This window comes from Sinohyriopsis cumingii, chromosome 6, assembly GCF_028554795.1.
Source record: "Sinohyriopsis cumingii isolate HCF-2022 chromosome 6, ASM2855479v2, whole genome shotgun sequence".
Lineage (NCBI taxonomy): Eukaryota > Metazoa > Mollusca > Bivalvia > Unionida > Unionidae > Sinohyriopsis > Sinohyriopsis cumingii.
Genome location: NC_142966.1, coordinates 10,128,974 through 10,143,774, shown reverse-complemented (window position 1 = coordinate 10,143,774; position 14,801 = coordinate 10,128,974). Strand labels below are relative to the sequence as shown.

General features: G+C 41.3%; 1 protein-coding gene across 1 annotated transcript in view; it reads left to right on the top strand.

Annotated features, from left to right (window-relative positions):
- LOC149796353 (toll-like receptor 4) overlaps positions 1–14,548 on the top strand; it is a 32,854-nt gene extending 18,306 nt beyond the window's left edge. The window contains exon 2 of the mRNA XM_089961026.1: positions 10,679–14,548. Within this exon, the coding sequence (XP_089817152.1) occupies positions 10,694–13,513 (2,820 nt within the window). The 5' untranslated portion in view covers positions 10,679–10,693 and the 3' untranslated portion in view covers positions 13,514–14,548. The remainder of the gene's footprint in view (positions 1–10,678) is intronic.
- The last annotated feature ends 253 nt before the right edge of the window (positions 14,549–14,801 follow it).

Sequence of the window (14,801 nt, the reverse complement as noted above, 5' to 3'; positions counted from 1 at the left end):
TTTATAGATTATTTTTATGTGGAGTGAAATGAAGTCGAGGACGGAGACGTGTACAGGACAGGCCCTCCGTCTTGGCACCAGTGGTGAAACAAGTGGATACGAAATCGCAAATCCTCAGGGGTGGTAGGTTTCAAATCGACGAGTAAATAGGCGTGTGGAGTTTGAGTGGCATCGTCGTACGCCTGAGTCAGCCAAGGCGTTCCTAACTGTTTGGCTAAGACTTGCACTTGCGATTTATCTCGAGGGCTTTTAAACAAGACCACGTAATGCGCATTGAGATTGATGGTGCGATGGGCTTCACTTTGTTGAAACAAATTTTGGGTGATGTAAACGACACTGGCATTACGGTGATGCCCTTTGCGCGTGAACCACAGTTTAATTTCTTCTTCGTCTTCTCCTAACATGTCGTCGAAAATGACCAAATGGGTTAGACGGGAGTCAGAGACGATGCCGTCGTCTTCTTTAGGAATGCCTTCCACAAACACGATGGAATCGCCTTGACTTTCTCGCAAGAGGCTGTACGCCGATTGCCACTCTTTGTAACACCACACGATCCGCTGAGGTGGCCGATCGATCAAATGATGTTTATGTTCGATCAAACGTTTGACGAATTCGGTTTTGCCTGAACCGCTAGGTCCAGCAATGAGCATGTTAAAGGGATGGCGAAGATACAAAGCCTCCCAACTGGCACGATCTAAGTGTTCGTCGATGACTTTGACAGTAGAGGAAGAGGGAGCAGAGACAGCAGAGGTAGCCATAGTGTGAGAAATGTCACTTGTGACACGAAAACAAACAAGACAAGAGTTTATATACTTTATTCAGAACACGTTTATTGAATGTTTTTTTTCAAACATGAATACGAAAGACAAAAATACATAAAAGCCAAAGGCTTAAGTACAAGGATAAAAGGCACATGATAACCATTAACGTGGAATAAAAACAAGTGTCTGTACAACAACATGTTTTGGGTAATGTTCTAACCAGTTCTATAGTAGGGGGTAAGGTCACACAAGTGTCCTCCCGAAAGGGTCTTTCAGGCCTGTCCACGACAGTCCCGTCCTGGGTGGCGGGTTCTTCTGGCACCGTCACTAACACGGGTTGAAAAGTAACTTTTTTCCTTGAACAACTCTCGTGCATACTGGGCTATTTCTTGGGTCCAAGCCTCAAAACCCCATTCTTTCCAGGCACGGACATCTGTCCAATGGGGATGTAAGTCACAAGCTACACACACATCGTCATACACGTCTTGGGTAGCTAAAAGTTGACGAATCTTTTTTTCCTGTTGAGGTCGAGAAGTATCCAGATGAAAACGCAAGGCTTTGAGCAAAAGGAGTTTTTCGTGACCATTTAAGGCCATTGAGGTGGTAAGTACTGATCGTAAAGAGTCCACAAAGAATCGGCTGGTAAACGAAATCCCAGAAAACAAGTCACTAAGACACACACCACTTGTCGACCCAAATTGAATGGATACAGTTCTTGTAATAATCGATGGTAATAATCCACGGTTTGAATATGGTCGTTGAGTTCCTTCCACGGAATCTGTTCAATAATATGTGACATAATCCGTAGCATGGCAGCCTAATTTTATAGTCTCTTTGTTTCGGAAGCAATACAGCTCTCGGTAAATCCTTTCTCTCAACTCCTCAGGCAAGCCCAAAATGTTCTCTTGTAAAGTATCCATAAGTATATACACTGTTTTTGGAATCCTTGGGTGGTGGCCAATAGCCTCGTTTAACTTTGTGCCTGATGTAATATCCACTCATAATCAGTCTTCTTGTACTTTGGAACAGAGCATAATTTAAAAACGGATGAATAACTTTGAGTTTGCGTTTCACTTGTGTTTTGATCAGTTCTCGGTAAATGCGTTCTCTCAACTCCACAGGCAAAGCACGAATGTTCTCTAGCAAAGTATCCATGAATAGGTCATACTAAATCCTCTTTGGTCTGACACAAGAAATGTACTCTTTGCACAAACATGGTTTTACTTCAGTGTCGAATTTAAATCGTTTAGTCACTAATCTACACATTACAATTCGTTCAAAAGTTTCCACTTTCACTAAGTTGACATTGTGTTCAAGATGTTGGTAATTCGTTAACTCTTCCTCTGGAATTCGATGTAGTAAGTTTACAATGATGTAGTAGATAGAATCGTCCATAACAAACCAATCCTTTTTAAAACCAGGGGATCGTTGATCAATGTCTGTCCAATGGAACACTTTCAATTGAATCAATCCTTGTATAGCCTTCAGGTACCAGTGGTTCAAACACCGGTGACGTAACGGATGCAATTGTTCTTTACGTTTCACTTGTATTTTGACCAGCTCTCAGTAAATGCGTTCTCTCAACTCCACAGGCAAAGCACGAATGTTCTCTTGTAAAGTATCCATGAACAGATTATGGTAAGTTACTTCAATGTCTCGGTCCCACTAAGGGTAAGTAAAGACAATTCGGTGACCATCGAACATGTTCTACGTAGGCCGAATCTTGCGGTTCCCAGTGGTGAAGTGACACACCGCAACTGAAGCACTTGACTTTATCTCCTTCGCCCAAGTAGAAAAATCCGGCTCTGGCTAATTCTTCGGGGGTCGGTCCTCCCAGATACTTAGGCCATTTTCCTTTGAACGATTGAAGACGATTTTCAAAGTCGCAGTATTCCGACAAACGCACAGGGAACGAATATTCGTCTTTCACAGGTTCCTTTCGATGAGGGTTGAGTGACATGGGCAGGAGTTTGCTCAGGGCTGGATGACATCCGTAGGGAGGTAGACGTGAAGGTGAACATTCCCCTTTGAAACGAAACCCAGTAAAATGTCCAAGAGAACGAGCGGCATCACTTTCGCATCCTTCAGGTTTGACACGCACAGCATCACTTTCCATGATAGGGGCAGTGAGAACAAAGTTCCCATGATGCTTTACGGCATCGCTCAGGTCACAACGTACAGCATCGTACCCATCGCAAGGCTCACAATCGCATTCCACTTCAGAAGCCTCACACTTGAATTGTGCCTTTCTAAACAGCTTGTTTTGTGTTTCTCTGAAAGTATTCATCTTGTTCGCTCGGTCTTGGTAGTCACAATGAACTATCGATCTTGACCATATCCCTTTTTATACTAGTCGCAATGCAGTCTCCAGCTTGTACATCTTTCCCTTTTTACGTTTTTTATGTCTTGTTCTGGAAGGTACCGTCTCTAAGGTACCGTCAACATTGTACCGTAGTGTGATGGGTGGAAAGGCCATAGAAAGGTAAGGGCAGTGCGGAGACCATCGAGTATGTTCCAGAATAGCTGAATCTTTATAGATACATAGATCCATTCGTAACTTCAGTCCACAAGCGAAACACTGTACCTCGTATCCCAATCCTGACTCAGGTCCCAAGTAGACAAATCCTGTTCTAGCTAAAACATGCGAAGAAGGTAATCCTTCCCTATCCGCAGGCCATTTCTGAAACGTGTCTAGTCGGCGGGCACAAACACAATAGTGAGGTAAGAAGACTGGAAAATGGTAGGGTTTGAACTTGGAGTTCTCATCGGGTTTCTCACTCGATTCTTGCTGTGGCGAAGTCATCTTTCTGGTGGGTGACTATCCTCTTACAACCAATGTTTTATACCAACGTGTCCATACGGTAAGGTGAAATGATTGGGAAGTCGAACTCGCTTCTGGTACACGATTTGATAGACTTTTTCCAAGGGCCGACTGACGATGTGGTGAGTGGGTAAACGTACAATCTTGTTCGGTTGATAGGTGGTCACTTTAAAGTTTCCATCCTCTCCCGATTGCAAGGCTTCTTTCAATACCCCAAAGTTGACCACTCGATTGGTACGATGATTCAGAGTCAGTCCTTTCACTTTGCACGTCGTGTGCACTTCTCCTTGTTTGTCACGGTATTCGTAGCCGTAATTTTTGGGACCGCCACTGACGAAACTTAGAATCTTGTCGTCGGGATGCTCGTCTGTCCAGGCTCCTAAACGGTCTCCTTCGATGTCAGGGTGATGTTGAATCGGGTGATGGATGTAAATGCAACTGTCCGTGTGAAAGTACAGGACGCGTTCCCCTAACAGTTCTAAAGCTTCGTACAATTTTAAGCGAGCATGGGCTGTCACGTAAGCCGCAATGATGACATTTCCAAAAGGGTCGTCTTGTACAAAGTCCAGATCTTCTTCGTAATTGACCAAGATCAAATCCTCTCGAACGACGTCCACGTGTTTCATGTATTTGGTTTTGTCGTGAATCATCTGGAAGTAGCGGGAAGGTTCTGTCAAATATTCCGTCTTGGGTAAACACGGTCGTTGTGCCATTTTACCCCACAAGCAATTTAACATCACTTTGGCAAACGATCGCCTGCCTTCGTTTTTCTCGATGTGGTCTAAAGTGATGCCTTCTTGTTCATAGTATTTCTCTTTGAATTGTATTTGGTCTTCGGGAGTGTGACACCAGGAAGGATAGCCGCTGGCTTCTTGCTTCAGTTTCAAAAAGGCATCCACGTAGTCGGCGAAAATGCCTTTCTGACTGGGATCACCCTTGTGGTACTGTTGTGTCTTGGGAAAGTGGCAAATTTCGTACACTTCTAACAGTTCGTATCCCATGTCCAGAGCTTTGAACAATTTTACGCTGACCCAGGATCCCGTCAAGGCACGTTCTTCCTGGGTGTGCTGACAAGGCTGATCTTCGTTGCACGTTTCGGCACAAGTACGGCACAAGGGAAACATCAGTTTGCCTTGACAATGGTGAGGTAAGACGGGATGGTATAGGTTCGTGGGAGGCAAAACTTTACACTTGATCAAGCCTTCGTATTGTCGAATGTTTTTCAGGTTGATGTGTTCCGTTAACAATTGCGGGTGCCCTACAGGAAAGCGACAATATTTGCACACGTAGGGATACAGCGAACACACGTCCAAGTATTTGATTTCTTCTCCTTTCTCTTCGTCGGCTTGGTACAGCAAACAGGTGGCATTGGTCCTTCCTCCGTACAAACTATCCCTCGGGTTCAACGGGTCCATGAACTGGTAACTTTCCACGAGGCGTTTAAACTCGGGATCGGTTTTCATACGGTGATCGTATTCGTGTTCCCACATTTCCACCACTTGGTATCCTTCCTGTTCTAACTTTAGGCGTCGCTGACAAGTGTCCTGGTACAAGTCTTCCATGGTCCGTTGTAAAAACTGATTTTTAGTGTCACGGTCAGGGTAACAGACGGGACATCCGTGGAATAAGCAACCGTGAAACTCGTACACGATCTTGGGGTTTTCTAAGTCCCAGCCATCGACCGAATACGTTCCGATGGTCTTTTCACCCCCTCCGTTGCGGGCATGCTGAATCCACTTGTCTTCCTTGTCGCACAAATAATGCAACCAAGGTAGGGCTTTGACCGAGTATTGACGTTTGACAAAGTGGGTCGTTTGAGGACTGATGACAGCCACGGTGTTTTCAGGCATGAATCGTTGTCGATAAGGACACTAAGGAACACGCTTTGGCAATGGTGCAAGCTTCTTTCAAAGGATCGACCCCTCCGTGCTCCATGAACAGTTCTCGAAATTTTCCACAGCAACGTCGTAAAATGTCCACGTCGGAACGACAATACTTTAGCATTTCTTCCTGAAAGTCGAAAGGGTCCGAGGCGTGAGCCTGGTACCAAGCGTAGAAAGCTTCTCGTTGTTCGGTACGCATGTTGTCGGGGTCGTAATAGTGAGCCTCAGGCAAATGGGGTAGAACGGCGTGTTGATTGGCTTCCGTATTGAAAAAGTGAGGAAAGTACCCTTTAGCCATTTCTGTCATTCCAAACGTTTTAGGCATTCGACTCAAAGGCATGGCCAAGTAACTCATCGAATCTTTAAACTGCACTTGTCCCACTTGCATGAAAATGATTTTGGCTCCTTTCAAAGTCACTTTAGGACGCTCGGTGCCTTGTTCCGCATAGTATCTGAGAAGAAACTGTCCATCGTATCCGGAGAAATTGTGAGCCATCACCGTGGCATGACGATGACAATCTCCGTAACTTTCGATGTCCTCTTGGCTCCACGTCTTGTCGATGAGGTGTAAGACCCATTGGGCAAAATCGGCTAACGTGTTCGGTCCCCGAAAGATTTTTTCACGCCCTCCGGGAATCTTGCTGCAGTGAGGGCAATGACTGAAAATAGGTTCTTGAATGCACTTCTCGCACGCTCGATGAGCCACGCAGAAATTAGGAATGTGAATGCCAGTCTCTTGCATGCATTCGAAATCGAAAAAGATGAAATTGCTTTTCTTCTTGTGACCATCCTCTTTCTCTGGTTGGGGTTGGTATTTTTGCTCGTAGCATTGGTGTTCCAAGTCCACGATGTGGTGACAAATGTGACATTTTGTTTTCCTGAACATACGTGTGCCTTGGCATTATTGGTACGTAAGCCTTGTCCACAGGTAGGGCACAATCTCAGCAGTTGACAAGCACATTTCTGCTGTGAACCTTGTATTTTCAAATGTTGTTGGTAACAGGTAGGGCTGACAAACGTGCGCAGACAAGTTGAACAAGGCACTGGTTCTTCGCTCAGACAGGGTGGAGAGGCCAAACATCCTGGACATTTCATTCCACAATGCTTGTGTTGCTCTCGATTGTTATAACCATAATCACATTTCTCACAATAATAACCGTATCCCAGGAATCCGGTGATGGTGGTAATGGTATCGAAATGGTCATCGTGATAATAAACATGAATGTATTTTCCGTCCTTAAAATCTTGGCCTCGAAACAACAGAGGTCCGAGCATTTCTTGAGGGTGCACTTTCAAGGTGTGGCGTGGAGCTAGGGCATCTTGCAATTTTTGCATCTCAGGAATGCCACAGGGTGTGTCTTTGGACAGGCCAGCTTGTTGCAACAGGAGTTCTGCTTCGTTTCGTTGTTTGGCTCGATAGGAACGTTGAATAGTGTTCCAGGTTCTTTTCCATTCTGTCGTGTCGTTCTTGTTGGCATAGGTTCGTCCCACCACGATGGCACGGGCTAAACACATCTGGTCATGAGAATTGTGAAATTGGACAAGGCTACGCTTAATGCTGCGAAGCTCGTTCACCAATAACATCTTTTTGCGTCCGGTCCCTTGAGGAGGAGAGACGTGGGTCATGTCCAATGTGGCTTTTCCATCGGTGATGTCAAACTGGTCATTAGATTGTTGCACGTGTTGAATCTTGTCCATGACTTTGGAAGCGGTCAATTCTGCAGGGGTGCTAAACTCGATCCAAACAGGGGATTTCAAACCGTCGTGTTGTATGGAAAGTCTCAAGGGATCGTCTTCTTTGGGTTGACATTGTCGCTTGAGTGCAGTGAGCAGAGAATCCCACACCCCAGTGATAAACACTTCTGCTTTCTCTAACGGCACTTCAGCCTTGAAATCTTTAAACTTCACCGTGTATTTGTAAGCCGTGGTTCTAAATTTTCTAGAGGGGCGCTTTTCCGTCTCTCGAATGGAATAGTATTTTTCAGGGTTGACTAAGGGTGGTGAACTTGGTTTAGAGGTTTCAAATTCTGGTTCACTCATGTCCTCTTCAAAACCACTGGCATGAATTTGTACCAAGATTTCAGCCCTGGTACGAGGCGATAGATTACGTTTCTGCCTCTTACTTTCTTCTACTTCTTCCTTCTTCTCGAATGAATAGGATCGTTTCATCTTGAGTGCAAAACGTCAAATGACTCAAGTTTAAACACCATAGACTAATTTATAGTCATGGCAGACCAGTGTATATAAAAGGGTGTGTGTCTTGTCCTTTCACTATTCATTTCACTCTCAAGCCGAGCACAACTATGGAAGAGACTAACCAAATCGAACGTTTCGTCAGAGCTTTGCGAGGGGTCATTAGAAAATTCTCTTCAGACCAGCCTACGGACTACTCTCCTTCCTTTCGAGATAAAAGTCAAGATACTTGCTATATCTGTCAGAAGAAAGGGCATTGGTCTTCAGAGTGTCCAGACCGTCAAAAAAGAACAAAAACAGGGACTAAAAAAGACAAAAGTCAAGATACCTGTTATTACTGCAAAGAAAAAGGACATTGGTCTCCAGATTGCCCAAAAAAGAAACAAGAGGAGTCAGAAGAAAAGAGAAATTCTTCAGAAGAAGAGAGGGATTCTTCGGAAGAAGAGAGGGATTTTTCAGAGGAAGAAAGCAAACAGGTGAAGAAAAAGAAACATGAGAAGAAAAGAAGAAGGGAAGAAAGTGAGGAGGAAGAAGAGGAAAAGAGTGTGACGGTGAAGAAATTCAAAAAACAGAGAGACTAAACAATGAGACAGAAGAAGTGTATGAACTTTTTAAAGTGCTCTTTTGTGAATTGTGAATTGGATTGTTAATATTTATAAAAGAATAAATTAAGTATTAAAAGGTAAGTGTCTTTGAGTTGTGATTTTAAAATAAGAACGTACACTCACGCACTCATACAAAGACACGTACTATAAATGGGTTGTTAACTATTTGTTTGTTTTTTTGAGTGATTGGCAAATTGAAAGGCTATCTCTTTTCGAGAAATGTGGGTGGCCCTGAAAAGGGCCTTTTTCTTTATGGTGCAGTGGTGAGTTCAAGCAATCAACTTTAACTGCCTTAAGCCTTTGCCACGGCCAAGGCCTACTTCTGGACTGCGTAATGTTGATGATGATGATGATTGGGTTGAAATCACTAAGGGTGGTACGGTAGGTTTAGTCACAGGGTTAACGTGTTTAGCTCGGGAAGGTCGTATTCTCTTCGGTCGTAATAAAGAAGTCTGATACATTTGTTTCAGACTTCTTAACTCCGCTAAAATGTCCAACAGTACCGTGACCGTTTGATTTTCACCCTCTTGTTTCTTTGCTGCTACTTCTTCTTGCTGTTGTTTTTTTCTTACCTCTTCTTCTTGCTGCTGTTGCTGTAGGAGAAAGCTTGTTCCGCTTCCTTTTGTCGTTGTATAAATTTCTCCAATTCTTCTTTCTGTCTCTGTCTAAAATTCTCCACTTGCGGTAATGAAGAAAGTAACGAAGGTTCCGGAACAAATTCTTGCGAGGAGAGAAAATCCACAAAATCCCAATTCACCTCTTCTGAAAGTAAGTCCGGGTTCCCTTGGGCGGTCTCCCCTGCTGGTGCACCCCAATGGATCGTTTTCTGAGTTTCCGTCATGTTGAATCACTGTCGCATAGATTGACTGCACACAAGCGCTAGCGAATCTATATAGACCACGTGACGTCACAGATTGCTCTCTTCGGATTGGATGCGGGCTGACTGAATTTTGTAACGCGTGTTCGGATTGGTGAATGAACTCAATCCGTTTCAATCCTTCCTCTACCTATAAATAAGCGCAGTTCACTGCATTGATTCACCTGTTCTCGTCGCTTCAAGATGTGGACCGATGTGCAATCTTCTACGCTTGTGTCTTCCATGATGTTCCGGACGGACATACCCATGTATGTACGATCCAAGTGGACCGTTGTCCACAGGACGGACACCAGCCTGTGGATACGTAGGATTTACGTGGAGAGGCAAGGATGCCTCAAAAGAGTCCTGATTTACGGGCCAACAGTGAGACGCAGCCTAAGGACAAGAAGAAGACCAATGCGGTGCCCTTTATGTTAATGGATACATTAACATAAACCCAAAGGCCCTTTTCAGGGCCAGCCATATTTCTCGAAAAGAGAATGACTTTTCAATTGCCTACCCCTTTTTTAAAAAAAGATTTAAAAAAAAAAAAAAAATGCCATATTCAATTCCCCTTGTCCCTAAACAAGCCCAAACTCTATTTCCCATGTTAAATTCCCCTTGTACGTATATTGACCCACGATTTATTCCCATGTTAAATTCCCCTTGTACGTATATTGACCCACGATTTATTCCCATGTTAAATTCCCCTTGTACGTATATTGACCCACGATTTATTCCCATGTTAAATTCCCCTTGTACGTATATTGACCCACGATTTATTCCCATGTTAAATTCCCCTTGTACGTATATTGACCCACGATTTTTCGCCATGTTAAATTCCCCTTGTACGTATATTGACCCACGATTTATTCCCATGTTAAATTCCCCTTGTACGTATATTGACCCACGATTTATTCCCATGTTAAATTCCCCTTGTACGTATATTGACCCACGATTTTTCGCCATGTTAAATTTCCCTTGTACGTATATTGACCCGGGGGGGGGGGTCTGTAATGCTAATTCCCATTGTACGTCTAGTATCCCACTTAACTACTACTGGGGGTTGGTATGGGAGCTATTATCGAGAACAGTGTTTACATATAGTAAAAAATATTTGTTTAAAATGATCTAACTCCCCAACTACCTCATAATAATCTAGGTACAACTTTTTTTTTAAAGTTCCGAACAGAACAAAATTGCTATGCCTACGAGAATATCAAAAGTGATTTTACATAATCAATATTAGGATTAGTAGGGTTATTTCCCTTTATTACATAGCTACTGATCTGCAAAGAAAATGTCTGATAGATGCTGATACTAAAATCCATCTATAAGCACAGTGACTTGGATAAAGGCATTTCATTTTCATTACACATACTATGTAGAAGAATGGAGGCTTCGCGTCTTCGTGAAAATAGTTGCCATTGTCTATATCGATTTAAATCAGTCTTCATTATATGAATGGGCTATTCGCAATAATCTCAGAACATTTTAAATTAGCAACTGGCAATTGCACGAATGATAACTTTTTTGTTTCTATTTTATTTTCATTCCAGATAGAGTCATCAAAAATGAGGGCTAACAGTAGTAAAATCGGTATCATCCATTGTCAAGGAGTACTGAATACGTTTCTAGTAATGTGTCTGACATTCCTGTCGGCAAGTGCTTTTACGCTGAGTGTTTGCGACAAAATATGCAGTTGTACGATTGCGACAGTGGACTGTTCGCGCAGATTTTTTCGCACAATTCCTAATGGCATACCAAATGATACAAGAACACTTGATTTCTCTAGGAACACTATCATAAATATTTCAGATTATTCTTTTGAAAATCTCCCACATCTGCAACACCTGGACTTATCGTTCAATAAAATGGAGAATATTGACAAAAACGCCTTAATCGGACCACGTCAACTCATAAGCCTTAATTTGACTCGGTGCCACCTATCTGCGAAAGACCTACCTAAATATAATGGTTTGGAATACCTCGAAGATCTTGGTTTCGGGTCATGTTCTACTCCAAGTTTATCAGCTTTTACATTCAAACTTCTAACAAGACTTAGACGCTTGGACTTGTCAAATAACAATATGAAATACATACATCAGGATGCCTTCAGTGGACTGGAGAGTCTTCAGGTGCTTGATCTATCACAAAATGAACTTTGCATTAGTGAATTACACCCAAGTGTTTTTCGACCTCTACGTTCTCTAGTAAACTTTTTAATCTTTACAGAGAAGTGTAATTTCACGTGTAAACGTTTAGAAACGAATTTGTCTTTCCCGACATTAGAAAGCTTATCAATAGGCGTTCAGGATTTACCTTTTGATTCTACAAGATGGGGCATAAAAAGTCTGTCCTTTTTGGCCTTAGCAGCCTCATGTAATTTAAATATAAGCGGAAACAGCTTCTTGCACGTGGACAACATTACTACCTTAAGCCTTGTTTGCCGCTTTCCGTCAAGATGCGTATCATTGATGTCAGACGCATTAAAAAATATATTTAACCTAAGCACACTCTTCATTCACGTTGTGTATTTTGAAACCATACCCTTAATCTTATCAAATGCTTTAGATAATAACTGCACGTCTCTTCGCAAGATTCAAATATTGAATGAGGACCGTGGTATACTTTCCAAAACAAACCTTTCGCCTTTTGAGAATTCGAAAATAGAAGAACTTATTCTTGAATTGGGGCCCGGTGCGAGAATAGTGGGTGATGCACTTCGATTCTTACCCAAATCACTGAACACAATCGATTTCATATACTCTCCTGTTGATTTCTACTCAGTGATCACCTCAGGTTTTGATCAGCTTCCTAATTTGTCCCTTTTTAAGATACGCACTCATAAGTTCCAAACTTTAACAAGTCATTTGAACCTTTTGAACTTTATTTCAAGTGACCATTTAGGACAGACGTACGGAAGGAAACCTTTGTCTGTTTCTAACCGTCAACACAATATAACCTGGTACAAAAATCCGCATGAACAAGAAGGAGAAGAACAATTGGAGCAAATCAACGTTACTAAAGACAAATATCAGTCCTTCTTGAGTCATGGGAATCGACCACCAGAGAGTTATATACCAATAAAAACTCTTAAGTTAGATTATTCAAACAATAACTTTTATTTCAAATTCGATCATTATCAAGTTGTATCAGTGAAAATTGATTATCTTGATATAAGCTTCAACCCGATATATCATGTACCTCTTGCCTTCGGGAACATATTTTCTCAAGTTAGAATTATTAACTTGTCAAACACAAAATTGTCTGAAATAGCTGATGGCACATTTCAGAAAATGACCAACCTTACACACCTTGATTTAAAAAATAATAATCTAATGAACATGTTGAGAAAAGAATTAATTTTTCAAAACCTTACCAATTTAAATTATCTAAACCTTGCAAACAATAGCATCACAAAAGTTCCTAAAAGTATGCTTAAAGATGCTGGGAACTTAGAGAGTCTGAATTTATCTTCAAACAAGTTAATCAGCGTTGATGTAGACCTATCTCACACAAAGCTTAAAAGCTTGGACTTATCCGTCAATAATATCCAGTTCATATCCGACAGTTATTCACGTCAAATAGAAAAGCTTTGCAAGCAATCGCACCTAGTAATCAACCTTGCTCGAAACCCTCTCAGATGTACATGTGACAACTTAGAGTTCTTCCAGCTGACCGTTTCTTGTGGATTAACTCTGCAGGATGCACATTTGACATACTGTGAATTTCAGAATGAAACCAGGACTACACTTGATGATATCAATCGAATTTTGGATGACCTTGAGCGAAAATGCAAATCAAAACTATCAGCTTTATTTGGTTCGGTTGTTGCATCTATATCTCTCTTATTCCTACTTGTTGGGGCACTTGCATATAGATATCGCTGGAAACTGCGTTATCTATACTATGCCTCCAAATTAAAATGGTCCCAACGTTCCAACGATACCACTGCTTATCAACAGATATTTGAATACGACGCCTTTGTTTCATACACAGACAAGAATCATACATTTGTGCGAAACGAGATGATACCAAAATTGGAAATTGAACACAACATAAAACTTTGTGTCCATGAACGAGATTTCCTTGCCGGTGAGTCGGTGGCCTGCAATATCTCACATGCCATTCATAGCAGTAAGAGAACCATACTTGTTTTGACTGAAGATTTCTTGCGGAGTGACTGGTGCATGTATGAGCTTAACATGGCCAGGGTCGAAGACTTGTTCTCGGACAGGAACGTTATTCTCATCATTATTCTTCATGACCTTAACCTTGATAAACTTCCGCTGGATGTAATGGATCTTGTGCGATCAAAGACATACCTGAAATATCCGGAGGGAAATGATCGTGATGCATTCTGGGGGAAATGTGCTGAGTTTATTCGATGAAGGAATTATCCTCAGCATGGTGATAAGGAATTTGACATTTGAAATTCACTTTTAAATAAATAGACGAGTCGTTCCACTTTACTCACTGACTCTTGCAAATTGAGATTTGTATACTTGAGACATACAAACTGAGATTTTGTATACTTGAGACATATAAACTGAGATTTGTGTACTTGAGACATACAAACTGAGATTTGTATACTTGAGACATACACACTGAGATTTGTATACTTGAGACATAAAAAATTTGTATACGTTTGATATACAAACTGAGATTTGTATACTTGCGATTATATGCGAATACATTCAGAGGAATTCAATATTTTTTCAAAACTTAATTGGCTTTTATCTCATGGAAGAAAATTTCGTAGCGTAAATAATGCCTGTTGCAAGACTGTACGGTTGTAAAGGTCAATTTCGGTTGTAAAGGTCAATTTCGCTATCAAAATGCTTGTACATTATAAATGTAAAATAATCAGTTACCACAGTTGCACCAGGATTTGACGATGTCATACTGACTACATTGAAAATTTAAAAATTCTTGATATAAATCAAGCAATCTTTCTTCTCGTCATTTATATTGTAACATAGTGTGTGTGTGTGTGTGTGTGTGTGTGTGTCCTAACATATGTAAAGGTAATAATAAATTTAAAGAAATGTTCGGTCAGGACCACTTTAGTTTTGACTGTATCAAATTGTGATAAGATGCATAATAAAGGAAAACATGACTTAAACATGAATATATCTATCCGATTACGTGTAACTTATGTAATAAATGTTATCATTGCTGGCCTTAATAAACTAAGCGTAATTATTCAGCAAGAAATGGATGACCCACGGGGTAAGTGTTTTGAAAGTTAGCCCTAAGTTCTTAGCGTGGCGGGAGATAACTGCTTCTTTAGTATGGCACAATATTACTATTGTATTAATCCTGAATCAATAGCAGTGAACTGAGTTTGATTGAATTTATTCCTATTGTTGTACTATGTAAAAGTAATTCCAGTCCATTTTTTGATATTAAAGAAATTGAAGTTCGTTGACTTGTCTTATTTTTATAAGTATTCATGAGCTTCTTAATGTCTTTCAGTAAATTTGTAATTTTAACTATCTCAGTACAGTGCTGGTTTTATTTGGTGGAGATATGTAATAGATAGAGGTGCTAATGTTAAATGATATATGCCGATCTTCGAATTTCACCCCTGTTTACACTCGTTGGAGCATAGTCATGTGACGTAATTTTAACCAATCATTGCTTGTCCGGGATGAAAAATAGGTCGGATGGTGTCGA